Here is a 21,411-nt window from a genome sequence, read left to right as displayed (position 1 = left end):
AAGACATTATAAAGGTACAGTAATCAAGACAGTGTTACTGACATCAAGATAGACAAATCAATGAAAGAGAACAGAGATTCCAAAAATAGATCCATGCGTATATGGACAACTGATTTTCAACAAGGGTGCAAAGGCAATTTAGTGAAGAAAAGATCATCTTTTCAACATGGTGCTAGAACAAGTGAATATCCACGTGCAAAAAACAAAACAAAACAAAAACTCTGATTCATACCTTGCACTACACACAAAAATTAACTCAAAATGGATCATACATCCAAGTGTGAAACTATAAAACTAGATTGGAAGGAAACACAGGAGAAAGCTTGGGCTACGAAAAGCTTTCTTGGATACAATACTAAAAGCACAATTAGTATAAGAAAAATTGATAAATTGGACTTTGACAAAATTCAAAACTTCTTTTCTTAGAAAGGTACTATTTAGGGAATGAAAAGACAGACCAGAGAGTGGGAGAAAATATTTGCAAATCATGTATCTGATAAAGAAATATATAAAGAACCTACAAAGTATACTCAAAACTCAACAATAAGAAAACAAATAACTCAATAAAGCAATGCACAAAAATTCTGAATAGACTCTTCATCAAAGAAGATATGAATGGCAAATAAGCACCTAAAAACATGATCACCATCAGTCTGAAAATGCAAATTAAAGCCACAATGAGATACCTGTACATATCTATAAGAATGGCTAAAATTAAAAAGATGTTGGTGAAGATGTGGAGAAAGGAAATCTCATAGTGCTTTGGAAAACAGTGGCAATTTCTCCAAAAATTAAATGTAAATCTAGAATATGATCCAGCGATTCCACTCCAAAGTATTTACCCAGGTGAAAGGAAAGCAAATGTCTATACAAAAACTAGTACACAGATGTTCACAGCAGCTTTTCTTCTAACAGCCAAAACTGGAAGCAACCCAAACATCCACAATGGGTGAAGGAATCCACCAACTGTGGCATATCCATACAATGAAATACTCCTCCGCAATAAAAAGAAATGAACTATTGATACATGTAACAACACTGAGAAATCTCAAAATAATTATACTGAGTGAAAGAAGCCAGGCAAAAAAAAAATAAAATAAAAAAAGGGGACATACCACATGATTTCATTTTATATACAATTCTAGAAAATGAAATGAAACTGTTCCATGAGAACCAAAATCATGCCATCTTATTTTGAAACTTTCAAAGAAAAAAAAAATCACTGTTTCAGAGAAAGCAGGATAAGGAGCAACGCTATAAATGGCTGAGTACTAACCTTGGCAACTGCACAGCGAACAGCCATTGACCTGTCAGTTAAGAGGGACCTGGCATTCTTGTAAATATCACGATGACAGGAAGCTGCTGCACCGCCCAGTCCATTTAGAACTTTCTGTAGACTCATTAAGATTTCACTTCGCCCTTGAGACTAGACATGAACATAAAATAAATTCTATGTTTAAATAAGAACATACCAAAACACAAAAGTTCTCTGAGCCTAATGGTCTTACCTCTAAACATAAATATTAAGTAATGAAAAATAAAAAAGTACTTTAGAACGTACCTGAAAGGTAAAAGTAACTCTTAACTTCAACAAAATAATATTTGAGAAATTAGGTTACAATAAGTAAACATATTCTAATGTTTCCATAACCTGTTGAAGTGCAAATAATGAGAAATGACAAATTCAAAAGCTTCAATATAATACCTCAAGGATCCAAACTTCCAGAAAAGTAAAAAGTGCGTAAGAATATAAATCATCTAAAAGAGGAAGAAAACATCCAACACATTTTAAAAACTTACCACAGAGATATTCCAAACTATCAACTTCTTGAGACTAATTTGAACCCTTGTTTTTGTACTCTTATACTGCGTGATTCATATTTCTGACAGCATACTTATTCAAACATAGATCTCTTCCACTGGTCTACAAGCTTTCTGAGGTCAGGGAGTAGATTTTATTCATCTTTATATGCCTAATGCTTGAGAATATGTTAATTTTCTGTTAATAGACAAAGAGTTCCCAGAAAAGGTGTTGTGCAAGAAGTCTTTAGCTTTCCTAGACAAAGAATTAGGCTATGAGACCAGCGCTTAGCCTATTTTTAATTAACCGCAAGTGAACAAGGAATTTTTAGAAGTAATACCAAACTGACATGACAAAACAGAACAATTTTTACTTCATATTAGTTGCTGTGGATTGAACACTGTCCTGCCAAAAGATGAATTCAAGTCCTATGCCCTGTTATCTGTGAACATGACTTTATTTGCAAATAAGGTCTTTGCAGATGAAATCAAGTAAAGATGAGGTCATACTATGTTAGGGTGGACCCCAGTCCAATGACTGTTATCCTTACAATAGAAGAATTTGGACACAACACAGATGCATCGGGAGAACACCATATGACAATGGAGGCAGAGACTGCAGGGATACACCGGCAAACAGAGGAATACCACCAAATGCCAGGGACTGCCAGCAACAACTAGAAGCTAAGAGGGCATGAAAGGATTATTCCCAAAAGCCATCAGAGGAAGCATGGCCCTGCTGATACCTTGATTTCAGACTTATAGCTTCCAGAATTGTGAGATAATAAATTTCTGTTCTTTTAAGCCACCCAGTCTGTGGTAATTTATTACGGCAGCCCTAAGAAACTAACACATTAGCTATGGAATAAAAACTAATATGGCAGTACAAAGATATCCCTAGGGTTACATAAAATAATATGTAAGCCTATTCTTTGTCAAGGAAAAGCATTCTTTCCCTTCTCCTTGAAATATGAGGTAATGTACATTAAAACAAGGGGCAATTAACATTTTTTTTGCAGGTAATGATTCTAAATTATCCTCTTGCTAAGCAATATAAGTACTACAGTGATAGAAAAAAGGCAAACATATATTTTTAACAAACATCTAACTCCCGCCACAAGCAAAACATTTAAATAATATTTGTAAAACTTACCTCTGCACTTTTCAGGGATTTCAAAAGATTATTTACTGTTTCTGGAAATGCACTGCCTAACATTCTCCCCATTTTTTCATAAAATGCTCCAACACAAGCCACTGCAGCCCTGTAAGAAGTGACACTTTCACCATTCACTGTTCAGATTAGTAATTTTATCATATTTTTCTTATTTTCAGAAATCGATTTGTATTTGTGCAGGACACTTTTGGCCACAAATCCTTAATTTTCAACTTGCAAGAACACCTTGTTGATTCTCAGCTATCATCAAAAAGTCTACAATAATAAATGCTGGAGAGGGTGTGGAGGAAAGGGAGCCCTCCTACACTGTTGGTGGGAATGTAAATTGGTGCAGCCACTATGAAAAAACAGCACGGAGGTTCCTTAAAAAACTAAAAATATAGCTACCATATGATCCACCAATCCCACTTCTGGACATATATCCGGAAAAGATGAAAACTCTAACTCAGAAAGACACATGCACCCAATGTTCACCACAGCACTGTTTATAATAGCCAAGCCATGGAAACAACCTAAGTGTCCATCAACAGGTGACTGGTTTAAGAAGATGTGCTGTAAATATACAGTGGAATACTACTCATCTGTAAAAAAGAATGAAATATTGCCATCTGCAGTAACATGGATGAACCTAGAGAACACCATCCTAAGTGAAGTAAGTCAGACAAATATATGATATCACTTACATGTGGAATCTAAAAAATAATACAAATGAACCTATATACAAAACAAAAACAGACTCACGGACACAGAAAACAAACTTATGGTTACCAAAGGGGGAAAAGGAGGGAGGGATAAATTAGGAGTATGGGATTAGCAGATACAAACTACTATACATAAAATAGGTAAGCAACAAGGATTTACTGTACAGCACAGAGAACTTTATTCAATATTTTGTAATAACCTATAATGGAAGATAATCTGAAAAATATATATATATTAAAAAATGAATCACTTTGCTGTATACCTGAAACACTATTGTAAATCAACTATATTTCAATTCAAAAAATTAAAAAAAAAGAATACTTTATTCTTTATAATTGTAACAGATACTATGGTTAATCAAATTGTATTCTTGTTAGGAAAATAAGAGAAAAAATATATTTACATAACAAATTATACGCATCCTTTGGAAAGAAACCCAAGCTTTCCTTCTGAGGACTTCCCAAATTATGTCCATCCACAATGATCCCTCTCTTCTCTCATTATATGTAAAATGTCAACAACTCATTCTGAGAAAATCATATTGTTTCCTGTGTTGCGACTTGGCTATCTTATGTCTATATCTTATCCTGCCCTGCTGAGGGAAATGTAAAGTCCAGAAACAGAGAAGATTATTTTATACATTTTTGTATTGCTCACAGTGTCTGCCTCAATATATAAATAATAGTAAACAATTACTTGTAAAATTTAATCTACATGGCTTTAGTAGAACACAACTACATAGAAGAAGAAATGTAACATCAGCCCACCTCTTCCCATGGTAGGGAAATCACCCTACCATCATTCACGTAAAGAGTGAATAAGTGAATAGCTCTGAGTTTAGCTTAGAGGCAGGAGCAGGGCATAAAGGTGAGGAGTGTATCCTTTGGAGTCTGGCAGATCTATGCCTAGATCCTAGAACCTGCCACAGAAAGCTGTGTGTCCTGAGCACATTATTCTGAGGCTGAGAGAGACTGAATATAATTTACTATATTACAAGTGATTAACAGCAGAATCAGGGAATCGCCCTTCACTTCTTTGACACCAAATCCCATGCTTTCCTTAATACTGTATAGGCTGATAACAGAGCTAAAAATGACTGAGGTCACATGTCAGAATATATTAGTGAATTCCTAAACAGAATCCATGTAATAGGTAATGAATTCTACTTAACCAGAACTATAAAATTATGTGTGGATTTGCCAAGTGATGGAGAACTAAATCACAGAAGTATTAACATAGCTTCAAACTCCAAAATAAACTGGAAAACACTAATATCCTCTAATCTCTTCTAAAAACTTTTGTGATCTACATCTATCCCAAACAACACAAAATTTAATCACAACATATCTATGAAGTTGAAAACAGACCTAAAAATCAGCGTCTGGGTTCAGAATACCGTCTCCATCTCCTCTAGGCTATAATACTGGCCCTGGCTCCTTGAAGGTTGGTGTTTTAAAGTTGTATCCTTGGTACCTTCTCTTCTCACACAGTATTATAATACTCTTCGCAGGTAACTTTATCCATACCAAAGGGTTCAGCCTACTCTAAAATCTTCATCCTATACTCACCAAAAAGATATTCTCAGCTCAGGTCTCTGAAATCCACAACAGGATTTCCAACTGCCTACTACACACTGTCACCCAGATATCCCCACTTAGACTCCAAAGCCAGCATGCCCACAGCTGGACTCATCATCTTCCCCTCAACCTATTCTCTCCACTATTTTTATCTTTCTATAAAGCACTGTAAATAAGGCATAAATAAGCCACTTCTGTTTCCAATTATGTTTCCTTTGTCTAGAAAGTAGGTTGGCAAACCAAAGGCAAATCTGGCCCATCATCCAGCCTGCCACCTGTTGTAAGTAAAGTTTTATTGGTACACAGCTGTACTCATTTATTTACATACTATCTATGGCAGAGTTGAGTAGTTGCAATGGAGATGGATATTTCACAAAGCCAAAACTATTTACTATCTGGCCCTTTCCATAAAACTTGCCAGTCCCTGACCTATCACATCCATTTTCCCCCTTTCCCATCTTAACCCCTCACTTCACTCATTTCCCTATGTCTTTCCTGAATGGTTAATCTTCTTTGGCTGATGCTTCTTTGAGAAGCCTTCATTGACACTGCTCTCCCCTCACACCATAGCTAAGCTTGCTCAGGTGTTATTTCCCTTCCACAGCACTCCTCACTGTACAATAATAATTGATTTTTTTATTTGACTCTTTCACAGGATGCATCTCTATGGCCAGTATCCTCAAGACTTGCTCTGAAAATGTCTGCTCTTGACCCAAACCACAAGTATGGGCTTGGAGTTGGGTTAAGCCCTTAATTTAGGAGTCAGCAAACTTGCAGGCAAAATGGTCTCTGTCTCAGGTACCCAATTCTGCCTTTTTGGCATGAAAGCAGCTACCACTTAAATGAAGGAGCATGTCTGTATTCTAATAAAACTTTATTTACAAAATAGATAGCCAGCTGGATTTGGCCTGTGGGCTATAGTTTGCCAATTCCTGCCTCAGTCTCATCACCTAGAAAATCTTTACATTTCTTTCCATCCCAGCCAAGAATATTATTTCCTCCCCAAATTACCAAAAACCCCTGTGCAAACTGCTGACATCATACCAATTCTCTGTAGTCTGCTAAAAGTCCCAGGGGCAATGGAGCATACGTTGAAATAGAAGCCCTTCCCCAGACCTACTTAGAGCTTTTATTGTCAGCAGCATGCCTCAGGTCCATCTACCTAGGGGTCTTTATGATCAGCGGCTCCTTATTAAGATAAATTACTCTGAAAAAACAAGTTTCAAGGGTCAACCTCAAAGTAAGTACTTACAATTTTGTTGGTAAGTAGGCTGCAGTGTCATCTTTATTTCTGATAATGTCATTACATTTATCAAGCGTTTGGAAAACAGTGAAAGTATCTCCAATGCTATAAAGGGCTGCAAGATTTTTAGCTAACAATTTTCGTGTAGGTGGCCCAGGTGAACTACTTATTAATCCAGTTAATTGTTCGACAAGTTTTTTCTGTTTTTCCTTTACATCAGTCTGTTATAAAAAAAATAAAGAACATCATCAGTTTTTGTCTTATATATAATTTTGTTACCTTTTAGTCAAAGTTTAAAAACACTTATCAGTTAAGACACTCTAATAATTAAAATCTGTATTACATTAGGCATAAAACCGTAAATGAGAATTTTCAAGACAGCGAAGAGTGCAGTGAAAAATGAACCACTTTCCTAGATTACATATTCTCCTCATTCTCTCCAATTCCACAAAGCCAATAAAAGTGACTCCCCTATACCCAAAAAGTTTCCATGCAGACTTATTAAGAAATAAAACCAGCAGTCAAGGGATGTGAAATATTGGGTGTATGGACAATCGACGTCTTAGAACTCAGCTAGGGTCCCCTGTAAAAGCAAAGTCAGTAGTTCATAAAGTTGCAGGTCAGTAAAGGAAACCAAAAGAAACTCTAAAGAGCCCTAGGCAACAGAAAAAATACTCAGATCTACTCATAGTCAATGCTGAGAATGCATCCGTTCATTAAAGAAACACTTACTGTGCACTTATATGCCACACTATTCTAGGAAGCTGGGATGCAAGACTGATCACAACAGACAGTCTCTGCCCTCATAAAGTTTACATTCTAGTGGGGAGAAACAGAGCTGACCAAATAAACAAATGAATACTGTGAGTTCTTCCTGTTTTATACAGATTAGTAAGAAAAACGCATTCCTGAAAAGAAGTGAAGCTGTGAGTGATGCAGATATCTGGGAGAAAAACATTCCAGGCAGGGAACAAGTGCAAAGGCCTTGAGATGGGAGCATGCTCGGCATGCCTGAGGACAGCAAGAAGCCAGCGTGGCAGGAGCAGAATAAGGCAGAGGAAGCAGCAGATGAAGTCCCAATGGTAGAAAGGAGCAGGTCACGGTAGTGCCTTAGACACCACTGTGAGAACTTTGTACTTTATTCTCAGTGAGAGTCTGAGGCACAGGAGGGACATGATTAAATGCTTTAACGGGCTCGTTCTGACTACTGAGCTGAGGATACTCTACAAGGTACATGGTTGGAAGCATGGTGAGCACTTGAGAAGCTGTAGCAATAATCCGACAAGAAATGAGGGTGGTGACAATGGAAATAATGAGAAGTAACTGAATTCTGGATATATTTAGGGGGTAGAACCAACATAATTTGCTGATAGATATGATGCAGAGTTTAAGAAAAAGAAGAAAGTAAAGAATGGCTGTACGATTTATGACCTGAGCAACCAGAAGGACTAAATGGTCATTTCCTGAGATAAAAAAAAGACTAGGGAAAGGACAGGTTTGGCAAAACAAAATTGAGACCTTAGTTTTAAATATGTTAATTTTGAGACGCTATTTAAATATTTAAGAGAAAGCAGTGGAGCAGGTAGTTGGATATCTGGGAATCATTACTACATAGATGGTAGTAAAAATCATGAGATTAGATGATATCACTGAAGGAATAAGTAAGATGTATTTAAAGTATCTCAGTCCCAACGACTGAGAAAGAGCCAGCAAGAGAGAATGAGGAGTAATTAGTGAAGAAGGTGTAGAACTAAAAGCAAAGTGTCCTGGGAACCACAAACAGGAGAAACTTCACACTCTGTGCATCAACAATAATGATAATTTATTTTTTAACGTGGGTGAAGGGTGTACAGATGTTCGTATTATTAAGCTTCATAATTTGGATGTACTTTTTTTATATACTATTTCATATTTTTTAATTTCACAACAAAATAAAAAATATTTTGAGTTTTAAGATAGAGGATCAGCTATGTCAAAAGCTGCTGATGGCTCCTTTAAGGCAGAATACTGACCACTGGTTTGGGCAATAAAAGATCTGTTTCAGTGGAATGGGGGCAACAAATACCCAGGTGGAGTGGGTTTAAGAGAAAATAGAAACTTCTAGTTAAAGGCTATAAATGAATCCATGCATTAACTCTGTCTCTCCAGAAACTAAAAGTATACTAAAGGACAACAACAACAACAACCAACATAAAAAAGAAGCACCAATACACAAGGGCAAAGAAAACAAACAAAAAAAACTCAATGCAAAATATAGAAGCCAGGTATCCTCAATACAGAAAGCTAAGAAGAGACCAACTTCCAACACAGAATCCCTGAAAAGCTCATGTTTATTTGCTGTTGCTGTTGTTTTGAGGCCCTAAATGTTTACGGAAGAGAGAGTAAAACTGTGCCTAGAAATGGAAGGAATGGTTGAGAGTCTATTTAAGAAGCTGTAAGACTCCTGTATCTCTCTCCTCCATCCTGGACTTAGTGAGCTCAGGCACAGCTGTGGGATGGGAAAACTGCATGGAAAACAGGGGGATTAAGTAAAAGTTTACACACTGAATGTTGAAATTCACAGCCTTCTCTCACAAATCCTAGAACCAAGGCAGCTAGTCATATACTCTAGAACACAAGAGTAAAAGAGTCTCTTCTGGGGAATGCCTAGCCCGGAAAAACCTAAAAGGGTTCCGCAAAGAACTGGACTAGTCTATGGTGAAGCACAGTTAACAAAGTTCACCCTGACAGGAAAACTTTTCCTACTCACTCTAAAATTTGAGCAGACAGTCAAATTTTCCTCAGATGTTGGAGGAAAGCACCTAATTTTAAAGACAGAAAATAAAACACACAAATAATGAAAAGTAACTTGGGTGAAAAGACTGTGAAGAAGGAAAATGAAAAAAAAAAGCCTATTATCAACTCATCAGAGAGACAAGTGAAGATACTGGGATTGCTACACAGCACTGAGGGACCACTTGATGTTGGAGATGATGGATTTAAAGTGACAACAGTCACAAACACAATCATGTTTTTCTCCACTCACATTCAGATGTCCAGGCAGAAACATGAAGACTCTAACCAGGCAATAAGCTGGATTTAGACGAGGTTTGGGTTTTGCCACAGGATAGAAAAAGGACAGACAACAAATTCTGACTACAGTATAATATTCTCAAGTTCCACAAGCGACCCACAAACTCCAAAACATAATGTTTTCTTACAAATCATGTACGCATAATACTCTTTATATATGTTAACCCAACTAGAAAAAAACAATACCATACCTTGTTGGCAGCAACCAGGACTTTATCAAGAAATCGCAACCATTCAAAGATAAAAACTGGTCTCTTTGCTTCAGTGATTTGAGCCAAAGCGTCTTCATTCAGCAATAAACTGTGGGCTAACTCCATTACTGAAGTTTTAATTTCACACCTTAAATAAATTTTAAAATACTTGTAAGAACTTGTTAATGTTAAAAGTCAAGCTTAATGGCTGTAATTACTAAGAAGTGAAAAATAAGGCTTTACTTCTCATTTCATTTGGAGGAAATTTACCTAACTTCTTTGAGGCAAAACCTGAGAACCTAGTTTTAAAGGATAAGGGTGTAAACAAAAACAAATGAAAGTCATGCTTGGAGCGGAAGAATGAATAAAGGGTTCAAAGGAAAATTAAAATAATATTGCAAATAAGGCATTATTCCGGAAGAAAAATGCCTAGCAAAACACGTCATGAATCCATTACATAAAAGGGAAAACTGAAGCACCGAGATCAAACAGCAGCCGGGTCTGATAACCCACCCTCCTTTTTTCCTCTTCCGCTGGTCGGTGCACAGCAACCCGCCCCTTTCCCTGCAGCACCTGCCCCAGGAGGACGTCAAAAGGTCCCAGCAGAAAGACCTCACACTGGAAGTCTCCGAGAGTCTTGCTACGAGGCTGAGGGGGCAGCGGGAGGCCAGGTCCCCGCGGCGCAGCTTCAGCGACAACCGGGGCGGCCCAGGAACGCAGCTGGCAGAGACCGCGCGCGCGGCAGGGCCGGGTTACCCCGGCTACTTGGGGGTCGCAGCGCCCGCGCCGGGACTGGGGGACGTGCAGGAGGCCGCCGCAGGCCTCGGCCGGGTCACCCGGGCTGTCAAACCCCAGGAGGCGGCGGCTCGGAACCAAGCCCGGCGCCTGAGAAAGGGGAAAGTGTCCATTACCAACTAGAATTCTGTCCCCAGCCTCTGACAACGTAGTGGGGGCTTTGGGGGCGTGTGTATGTCAACGTGCACGCTTTGGCGGCGGATCGGGCTGCCTCACCTCCCAGTCTGGCGGGGTAGAAGAGCCGAGCTCGAGTCGGAAGCAGTGGCCAAGGGGCCCGGATGCCCCGCCTCCCACACTCCTGCTGGCAGGAAGCGCGGGGAGAGCGCGTGCGCGGAAGGCGGGTTCTGCGCAAGCGCGCTTAACTACGTCCGCCTAGCCCCGCCTGCTGTAGATTTCCGATTGATCCTGTTAGCGGCAACTCAGCTGGGAGCCGAGGCTCCGGGGTTCTGCGCAGGACGGTGGGCGTCTACGCAGCGGGCCCCTTCGCGAGCTGCCAGGTAAGGGGCTGTGGGCGCCTGATGGGATGGTGAAGGGCGGCTATCTGTGCGCGGACTGTGACTGCCCATCACCCAAGTTCCCACCCACGTGTGGTCGCGTCTGTGGGACGCTGGCAGCTGGGAGGGGAGCGAGAGGGAAGGGATCAGCGGTCCCTGAGGGGAGTGTTTGGGACTGAGGCGTTTCTTGTCGCCTTCCTACGGTACATCCAGCTCCTTAGTCCATGTCTCCACTTGGATGGGTAATGGGACTCTTACTAGGTGTGAAGCAGCACTCTTTTTTTTTTTTTTAATTTTGATTTAAGTATAGTTGGATTACAATGTTGTGCTAATTACTGCTGTACAACAGTGACTCAGTTATACATATATACACATTCTTTTTCATATTCTTTTCAATTATGATTTATCACAGGATGTTGAATATAATTACCTGTGCTGTTCAATAGGACCTTGCTGTTTATTATCCATTCTGTATATACCAGTTTGCATCTGCTGATCCCAAACTCCCACTCCTACCCTCTTCCAATCCCCCCCGCCCTAGGCAACCACCACCAGTCTATTCTCTATGTCCCTGATTCTATTTCATACATAGGTTCATTTGTGTCATATTTTAGATCCCATATATAAGTGATATCATATGGTATTTGTCTTTCTCTTTCTGACTTACTTCAGTTAGTATAATCATTTCTAGTTTCATCCACGTTGCTGCAAATGGCATTATTTCATTCTCTTTTATGGCTGTGTAGTATTTCATTGTATATATGTATCACATCTTCTTTATCTCTCAATGGACATTTAGGTTATTTCCATGTCTTGGCTATCGTGAATAGTGCTGCTATGAACATAGGGGTGAAGCAGCACTCTTGTTGACACCTACCGCCCACTCTCTGCCAGAAAACGAAACAAGAACAAAACCTGATGCTACAGTCTAGCCACTCTCAAAAACTGCTAACTCCATTCTTCCAGGTATTCAGACCAAAAGCCTTAGAGTAATCCTTGACATCGATCTTTCCCACGTCACCTCCAATCCAGCAGCAAATCCCATTAGCTCTGTCTTCAGAATATACCCAGAATCTGATCACTTCTCACCACTTCCACTGCTGTCACTGTGGTCCAAACCACCATCATTTTGCCTGGGTTATCACCTTGTGAAGTTTAGCGTTATCCTTATAGGAATAGATGATGCTGAAGTATATTGTACCCATAAACAGGGGGTTTAAAAGACCTTTAACCCCTATTCCCATCTGCATAGCACTTGAGAGCTAAATAAGCCCCTTAAAATAATCTAATCCTGTTTGCAATAGATAGAGCTCTGAGACCTGGATTTTTGTGGCATTGAGCAAGTCATTTAGCCATACTGAGACTTAATTAAAGCAGAACTGACTGTCCCTACCTTACAGAGTTGTTAATGGTAATTAAATGGGACAAAAATGTTTGATATACTATGTAGGTGCTAAATCATTCTGTGTAAAAATACTATTATTCCAAATGAAGAATCTGAGGTTTAGAGACTCTGGGTGAATTACCACAAGTGCTGGATGTAATCTTACATACTTTTAACTTATTGTATTATAATAAAAGGAAAATTAGGCAAAACTAAGCTGTAATGTTTAAGGATGTGTGTGTGGATGATGAAACCATAAAGAAAAGGGAGTGACTGGAAGGGGTGCGACAGGGTAGGGGACAAGGAAGGTTCTCGGTGGCTGACAAGGTCCTATCTTGTGATATGGGTAATGATTTCTGTTATCTTTTGCTATAGAACAAGTTATTCTAAAATTTAGCAGCTTGAAATAACTATAATCATTTATTATCTCACAATTTCTGTGGGTCAGGAGTTTGTTAGTGGTTTAGCTTAGCCTGGAATTTAAGAAGTTGTAATGAAGATGCGAGCCAACACTGAGTCATCTGAAGGTTTGACTGGGGCTGGAGGATCCATTTCCAAGGTGACTCACTCATGTCACTCCCATTTTGTGCTGGTTGTCAACAGGAAGCCTCAGTTCCTCTTGTGTGGACCTCTCCATGGAGCTGCTTAAATGTGCTCACTACGTAACAGCTGACTTCCTTCAGAGGGAGTGATCTAACTAACTTCAGAGTTAGAGGGATCTAAGAGCTGTAGTGTCTTTTATGACCAAGGAGTCACACTCCACCATTTCCACAATATCCTATTGGTTACACAGGTCAACCCGTTCACTGTGAAAGGATGTTGAAAACCAAGAGGCAAAAATCACTGGAGGCCATCTTGGAGGTTACCACATGGTTACAAGAGTGCCTCATAAAAATGCACTAAGCTACACATTTATTTCGTGCAGTTTTCCGTACTGATAGATTTACAGGAATATTTTTTTTTTAAATAAGACATAGTAACACAAGAAAAAAGTATTCTATTACTTCAAAATCAGAAAAATAATTAAAGACCCTTCTTATCCTCATCATAGCTAAACACTGAGGATTTGTCTTGTTTGGGACACAGTGGTAGGCAGTAGGCATACGAGGGACTTGTCTTTGTAGTTTACAGCCTAGTTGGGAAGATATACATTAAAAATATTAAAAACCAGGACAGTGATACTTTTCTTATCCAGTGTAATTATTGGTTGCAGTTGACAGAACCACTACTCAAACAAGCTTAAGTAGCAAGGACACATTAGCCTATGCAGCTGGGAAGAATGGTAGGTCACAGCATTAAAGAAAGAGCTGCAGGAATCAGGTCCTTGTGAACTACAGTTGGAGACTCATTGCTTTTAGGCCTATCTTTGTCCACTTTCTCTATCTGGCTTCATTCTGCAGAATAGGATCTCTTCGAATGGCAGAGATGGCGGCCATCCACAGCCTGGCTTCTTATACTTCCAGTTCAGAAACCTTAACAAAGACAGCTTCTTTTCCCCGCAATCCATATATTCGTATCATTAAGGAAAGAGATGTTTATTTGCCCTATTTAGGTCATCCCCTCCCCTTTGCTAGGACATAAGATACTGTAACTGGCCATCTTGTGCCCAAGAGAGTATATGGTACTAAGATTGCCACCCTCCACTAGAACCACAAGGAGGGCAGAGGGCCTGGCTTCCAAAGGGAAGGATGGTGAGCAGGCCAAAACAGCACATGTGCACTGCAGCAAGTGACTCCCCTTTTGTATCCAGCAACTGGACCAGCAGCATTTACATCACCTGGGATCCTGTTAGAAAGGCAGAACCTCAGGCTCCAGCTCAGAATCAGACTCTGCATTTTAAGAAGGTCCCCAGGCAATTCACGTACCCAATAAAGTTTGAAGTACACTTCTCTGGATAATTACGCATGAACAGCTTAAACATGAAGTGCTGTGGAGAGAGGCCTGCAGCAGTCAGGACAGGCTTTTGTGAAGGAGAGTAGCCGAGGCTAGGAGGAAGGAACTGTCTGTGGTGTGTTCAAAGGGCAGTGAGACCCTGCAGCGTGACTAATGAATCCTAAAGGAGAATCAGAGGTCAGATTATGAAGGATCTCTCCTGCTACCATGTGAAAGTGATAGTTCCTCCACTGCTCTCAGGGTAAAGTTTACTGAAGGATTTAAAACCAACAAGTAACATGGCCTGACGTATGTTTTTAAAAAAACCACTCTGGAGAGGTTGTAGAGGATAGGTTGGAGGAGGAGAGGCCAAAGGCAATGAGACCATTTAGGAAGCAGTTGTAAATAGTTCAGGTAAGAAAGAAATGCCTGAAGTAAAGCAGAGGTCACAACTGTAGAGAAAAAAAAAAAAAGCCTATGAGGGCTAATATGGAGGAGGAGTTGACAGGTTTAAAAGAGGTCAGGAAGGGGGAGATAGTGGTGATATTAATTTAGAAATACAGGGCTGAAGGACGTCTGCGGGGGAAGAGAATGAGTTGTTTGGATTGTTCAGTTTGAGAGCTCCACCCAGAAGGATGTCAGAAGGGCAATTGAATATGGAGTAGAGCCCTCATGAAAGGTCATGGCTGGGGCTGCATGCAGGTTGATTTCCATTTTGGTAAACTAAAAATTAGTAATTGTTACTTTATCCTATTTGATTTGTAGATGCTTTTGCCATATGAAGTTGAACATGGCAGAAGAAGAGGACTATATGTCTGATTCCTTCATTAATGTCCAGTAAGTAAATGTGCACACCCCATGTAATGATATGTGTAAGACATGCACGGAGATTTTTAAGCAATGCTATTGATTTTAAAGGTGAGGTTGGAAAGTTAGTCTTATTGCTTCACAGAAACACTTCCTATATGTCTATAGTACAAAGATGCTAGAAGTCTCATCTTCCTTTTTAATGCTAGGCATTTTACTCCTGCCCAATCTTGATTCTTTTCCAAGAGTATTTATGCTTTTACTTTATTTCATATCATTGCCTCTTCTACATACTATTCAGCTTTGCTTTTTATTATTGCCAACCTCTTAGAAAAATTAGTCTGAACTTACTATTTCTAATTTCTTCAGCTCTATACTTGTAGTTTCTTACAATATGGTACCAGCCTTCATCATTTTTACTAACACAGCCATTCACAAAGGACATTGGTGATGTTCTAATAGGGGTGATAACAAAGATGCTTCTAGAGGTTGCGTTGAAATATTAAGTAGTGTCAGGTGAGGAAGCAGCAAAGCTATGAGTTTCACGTACTGGTCTAAATTAACCTTTTCCCCTCATTCTGCAGAGAAGATATCAGACCAGGCTTGCCAATGCTGAGGCAAATCCGAGAAGCCCGTCGAAAGGAAGAAAAGCAACAGGAAGCTAATTTGAAAAATAAGCAGAAGAGTTTAAAAGAAGAAGAACAAGAGAGACGTGACATTGGATTGAAGAATGCACTAGGCTGTGAAAACAAAGGGTTTGCTTTGCTCCAGAAGATGGGATATAAAAGTGGTCAGGCCCTCGGCAAGAGTGGTAAGTCACAGCCAGAAATACACAGCTGTTCCTAACCACCAAATGGTAACTTATTGATGAGTACTAGTGATGACTCTTTAATCTCTGTCCCTCTACACAGAAATGAGCATGACTTAAGCTTCCTAGTCTCTTATGTGCTGGCATGCTTATGGAGAACTTTCATCTTCCCACATCCACTTTAGACATGTGCCATCAAGAGCTGCTTATCAGCCCAGCTCAGCCTTGAAGGCGCTAACGAGTGGGGTGGATGAGGCTTACAATGGAGGCAGCAGCTAAGAATCGTGACAAGAGAAAGGTTAAAAAGTACAGTGGCCCAAAGGACAGCGGAACAATATTGGAGATGACGGCAGGACTCTGCCCTGCTTGCTTTGTACCTGTGGCAGCTGCCTGAGTGACCACTCAGCTGGAGAAGCTCAGTTCTCACTTCTCTTTTAGGAATGAGGTTGCTTATTAAGAGATAGACACCATATATGTATAGTAGCTTCTGTAAGCTGTTTTTCTCTGCTCCTCTGCTTTATTGTCATTGCTTTGACCTTCACCTAGCAAGGCTTTGCTCTCTATTGAGGCTGCCACCCTCCTGGATAGATATCAGTGTTTTCACTTCTTAAACTCCTACCTTCAGGTGGTGTTGGAGGCTGTGATCAGCCTTATTGAGGACTAAGTATTTGAAGGCAAGGGAGGTAGTTGATTATACAGTATTGATGTTCAGTTTCAGTTTTGAGTATCATTGAAACTGAAGGGGATCTGAATGGAACATTGTAAGGCTGCATACTGCACCTACCTGCAGTTTGAGGAGTATTTCTAAAGTAGTTTGTGTTTTGCTCTTTTTTTAGGAGATGGTATTGTTGAACCAATTCCTCTCAATGTCAAAACAGGTATGTAACTATTTTTGAGGCTGTTTACCAGTTATAACAACTTACACTTAAATCTAGCACATATATTTGCTTAATAAATACTTTTTTATGGTGGTACTATTACAGTTCTTATCATAAGACACCCTCAGTAAAATGTTATATTTTATTTGTTCATCATATTTATGTTTTCCCAATTTGAAAAAATGTGTATAGTATCACCATCTTATTAGATCAGACTAATGATCTTTGTAAAAATCAAATTGTATGTTTGGGTGAAAAAAAATTTCTAGTGTTTCCTCCTGTCCTTATCAAATGATTTTGAGTGATTGTATTCAAATTAGAATTGCATTTAATTTGTAAATATTTAAGTTGTCATGTTTTGAAATATAAAGTCAGTAAGTTTCTCATCAGTGTTTCCTGTTTGAGCAGGAAAAAGTGGCATTGGTCATGAGGCATTACTAAAACGGAAAGCAGAGGAAAAACTGGAAAGCTACAGAAGAAAGATTCACATGAAAAACCAAGCTGAAGAAAAAGCTGCAGAACAGTTTCGGTATTTGAGCTGTTTATTGTGGTATGTTTTCTGGTACTTGGGCATATAAAATGGATTAAGAGAGCACAGAACTCTAGTGTACTGTTTTTTTCTTTGAATTAGAATGCGACTTAAAAATAAGCAAGATGAAATGAAGCTAGAAGGAGATCTTAGAAGAAGCCAGAGAGCCTGTCAACAATTGGATACTCAGAAGGTAAGCCTGTTACCTGCTTTCAGTTTGGTAAAGTGTTTTGTCACCCAGTATGATTTATTTTTAAAAAGAGAGAGAAAGAGAACTCTAAGCCTAGCGTATCTACCCATTAAAACATTCATTTAAGAGGCACTATTGAGGGGCTTCCCTGGTGGCGCAGTGGTTAAGAATCCACCTGCCAGTGCAGGGGACATGGGTTCGATCCCTGGGTTGGGAAGATCCCACATGCCACGGAGCAACTAAGCCCGTGCACCACAACTACCAAGCCTGCACTCTAGAGCCTGCACTATTGACCTATAATAATTGATACAATAATGACTTGTTCACTGCAGGAACCTGAGTAGTCTGAATTATCCTTTAAGGGTTAAATACCATTTTTATACTTAACTGTTCTCTGCTTATTTGAATATAGATTACTCAGAACTATTATGTGTGCAAATTCTGTTCACCAGAATAGTTGGTTAGGGCTTCCCTGGTGGTGCAGTGGTTAAGAATCTGCCTGCCAATGCAGGGGATATGGGTTCTATCCCTGGTCCGGGAAGATCCCACATGCTACAGAGCAACTAAGCCCGTGCGCCACAACTACTGAGCCTGCACTCTAGAGCCATGAGCCACAACTATTGCGCCCACGTGCCACAACTACTGAAGCCTGCACACCTAGAGCCCATGCTCCACAACAAGAGAAGCCACAGCAATGAGAAGCCTGTGCACCACAATGAAGAGTAGCTCCTGCTCCTCACAACTAAAGAAAGCCCGTGTGCAGCAATGAAGACCCAATGCAACCAATATATAAATAAATAAAATTTATTTTTAAAAAAAGAAAAGAATAGTTGGTTAACTAGAATAGCCTATTTTTAGTCCATATTCAGTACCTTATACGTCTCTAACTAGTAAAATCGTGGTAGAATACTATCTATTTCACATTTGAATGGTTCTTAAAATTAAATCTTTGATTTTTTTCTTTTTTTTTCTTTTGATGCTTCAATTACTATCAAAATAAAATGACTTCATTTAAAGTCTCAAAAATGTTTGTAAAATTTCCCTCATGTGTAAATAGATTGCTGGAAGCAATCTCTCACTTTTCTGTATTTCCATAGCATGTTATTTCGAATATATGTCATGATACTTAAGATTTCCTAGCTTACATGTATTATTTTATACCCATTAAGCTATCAATACTTATACCCATAGCTTCTTTTCTCTACTAGATTGTCAGCAACTGGGAAGCAGTATTGTAACTGGGTTTTGCATCCCCATAGTTGATAGTGCAGTTTTTGGTTGTATTTTTTTTTTGGCCACACCAAGTGGCATGTGATCTTAGTTCCCCGACCAGGGTACCAGGGCTTGAACCCATGCCCCCTGCAGTGGAAGTGTTGCGTCTTAAACACTGGACCACCAGGGAAGTCACAGTGCTTTACTCTTTTTTTGGCTTCGTTGGGTCTTCGTTCCTGCACGTGGGCTTTCTCTAGTTGTGGCAAGTGGGGTCTACTCTTCGTTGCAGTGCACAGACTTCTCATTGTGGTGGCTTCTCTTGTTGCGGAGCACAGGCTCTAGGTGCGTGGGCTTCAGTAGTTGTGGCACGTGGGCTCAATAGTTGTGGCTCATGGCCTCTAGAGCACAGGCTCAGTAGTTGCGGTGCACGGGCTCATTGCTCCACAGCATGTGGGATCTTCCTGGACCAGGGATCAAACTCATGTCCCCTGCAATGGCAGGTGGATTCTTAACCACTATGCCACCAGGGAAGTCCCCACAGTGCTTTACTCTTAAAGCAGCACTCGGTAAATATTTAATTGAAAGAATGAATTCATGTTGCCATGAACATACTTGTGTTGGTCTTATGTTTAGATATGTTTAATTGGGAATAATTCTACATTTTCAGAATATTCAGGTTCCCAGAGAAGCATGGTACTGGTTGAGGCTTGAAGAGGAAGCTGAAGAAGAGGGAGAGGAAGAAAAAGAACAAGATGAAGATGAATATAAGAGTGAAGATTTAAGTGTATGTTTTGGCACCAGTTCCTTAAGCCGGGTATCTCAGCCTTGGCACAATTAACATTTTGAACTGGGTGGTTGTCTGCGGGGCTGTTTTGTGCATTGTAAGATATCTAGGAGTATCTGTGGCCTCCAGCCAACAGATGTCTGTTGCACTTCCCCCTTGTGACAACCAAAAATGTCTCCAGACATTGCTAAATTTTCCCCAAGGGGAAAAGTCACCCCTAGTTGAGAACCACTGCATTATAGGTTTATTTTACTAACCCCAAATCAAAACTTAATATTCCCCTTTAGCTTCAGTTTACCCTCTCACCTCAGTTTTAGTTTGGATGATGGATTAGCTGCAAATGTAAATTATGTTAATTTCTACCTGTTTCCTGTTGAACTTCTGGAAGTGATTCTGAGTACCTCCCTCCCCCACCCACAAATAAAACAAAGCAAAAAAACACAGTTCAAAGGAAATAGAGATTATTCAAGAAAAGAATACACACTTCTGTGGTTACTTGTATAAAAGAGTGTGTAGGAAACCTTCACAATTGGAAAAACCTATGTTCCAGTTAACTGGGAGACCACTGATGAGACCGTTGACGGCAGAGAGAGACAGTTTCACCCAGATTCGTTGAAAGAAGAAGGGGTCTTTAAAGGGGTCTTTGGCTGATTCTAATAGAGCCAGCCAAAATCTATTGTTGAAATGTTAACAGGTGGTCTCTGTTGTGTCTGACAGTCATGAAAATAGGGCAACTGGTAAACTGAGACGTATTCTAATATATTCTGCCCTTGACACTTGTTCTAACTGGTTGAGAGTGTAGTAGAAGATTTAGGGCCTTAGGGTAATTTAGCATGGTCTAAGAGACCCGAAAACCAAGATTCTGTTCCATGTGAGCTATTAATATGCTTGTATCCTGTATCTAGGTACTGGAAAAATTACAAATATTGACTAGTTATTTAAGAGAAGAACATCTGTATTGTATTTGGTGTGGAACAGCCTATGAAGGTAAGAAGATACTTCATACTTTTAAAAAATATTGAATGCAAACACTCTTTGATTTTAGCTTTCATTTTTTGTGAAAGTCACATTTCCCATAGACAATGGAAAGGTTTTATTCCATCCAAATGGCAATGTTGGATGAATGCTTTAAAGAAATAGTGGATAGAGAAATAATTGAGAGTTGATTAAAGGTCGTTTTGACTCGTCAGAAACTAATGTGCAGAAGAGGATTTTTTAGTGTTCTATTTCAAAAGGAAGAATTTTATAATCATCGAGGATAATGAATTTTTTTCACGCTTTATTTTTCATGACTCTTCTACCTGAAAGATACAGTAAATTTTTAGCACTAATTTTTTTGTAGTTAGGTAGAATATTGTCCCTGAACCATAAAAATCAGAATGTTGAAATCCACTCCATTTTTTTTTTTCATTGTAAGGAAAGAAATGGTTTACAATGTGTCATGTCTTACAGAGCCAAGTGCTTTCCCTTCTAACACACTTGGCCAAAGCCAGCTTTGCTAACTTGAATTTAAGGACTTTGTACATGAGAGTGAAGAATTTTGGGTTATTGTTTTATATTTTCCTAGTTTGTTTAGCAGAGTAAGAAGCAAACAGCTACAAAATACCTGTTACATTGAAGTAATTTTCTAGAATAGTTTACTATGCAATTTGTATTAATTGTTTCTTTTCCTCACATAAATTACAGGTAAAGAAGACCTGTCTTCAAATTGCCCAGGACCAACTTCTGCAGATCATGACTAAGATTATTCTCAATAAAGTAGAAGCTTGGCAAATGTTATTGTTTCCTAAAGATAGACAGTTGAGCAGCTAGAATTCCCAAATTTTTGATGCTAGTAAAGAAAGAGGGACTTTATATGTTTTGTTGTTTTTGTACATTAGAAGTACTTTGTACCTTAGA

General features: G+C 39.3%; 2 protein-coding genes across 12 annotated transcripts in view; one reads left to right on the top strand and one right to left on the bottom strand.

Moving 5' to 3' along the window:
• The window catches only part of HEATR5B (HEAT repeat containing 5B), a 98,889-nt gene extending 88,055 nt beyond the window's left edge, over window positions 1-10,834 (bottom strand). For 6 of the 10 annotated variants that reach the window (XM_057742812.1, XM_057742815.1, XM_057742816.1 and 3 more), the window contains exons 1-5: window positions 10,333-10,777; window positions 9,760-9,907; window positions 6,506-6,717; window positions 2,954-3,062; window positions 1,277-1,426 (exon numbers count right to left, since the gene is read on the bottom strand). In XM_057742812.1, the coding sequence (XP_057598795.1) occupies window positions 1,277-1,426; window positions 2,954-3,062; window positions 6,506-6,717; window positions 9,760-9,885 (597 nt within the window). In that variant the 5' untranslated portion in view covers window positions 9,886-9,907; window positions 10,333-10,777. Of the gene's footprint in view, window positions 1-1,276; window positions 1,427-2,953; window positions 3,063-6,505; window positions 6,718-9,759; window positions 9,908-10,272 lie in introns of all 10 variants that reach the window. The other 4 variants (XM_057742814.1, XM_057742813.1, XM_057742819.1 and 1 more) reach the window with 4 other exon arrangements.
• On the top strand, window positions 10,813-21,286 carry GPATCH11 (G-patch domain containing 11). 2 transcript variants are annotated; one of them, XM_057742827.1, is made up of 10 exons: window positions 10,921-11,051; window positions 11,848-12,014; window positions 15,070-15,141; window positions 15,696-15,922; window positions 16,756-16,797; window positions 17,206-17,326; window positions 17,429-17,519; window positions 19,396-19,512; window positions 20,418-20,499; window positions 21,199-21,286. In XM_057742827.1, exons 3-10 carry the CDS (start codon window positions 15,083-15,085, stop codon window positions 21,252-21,254), a joined length of 795 nt encoding a protein of 264 aa, XP_057598810.1. In that variant the 5' UTR covers window positions 10,921-11,051; window positions 11,848-12,014; window positions 15,070-15,082; the 3' UTR covers window positions 21,255-21,286. The 2 variants fall into 2 exon arrangements, with proteins under 2 accessions (XP_057598809.1, XP_057598810.1); XM_057742826.1 differs by lacking the exon at window positions 11,848-12,014 and having other exon boundaries at window positions 10,813-11,051.
• The last annotated feature ends 125 nt before the right edge of the window (window positions 21,287-21,411 follow it).

Source organism: Hippopotamus amphibius, chromosome 7, assembly GCF_030028045.1.
Source record: "Hippopotamus amphibius kiboko isolate mHipAmp2 chromosome 7, mHipAmp2.hap2, whole genome shotgun sequence".
Classification (NCBI taxonomy): Eukaryota; Metazoa; Chordata; class Mammalia; order Artiodactyla; family Hippopotamidae; genus Hippopotamus; species Hippopotamus amphibius.
Note: the sequence above shows the minus strand (reverse complement) of the source record. Positions and strands in the feature narration are given on the sequence as shown.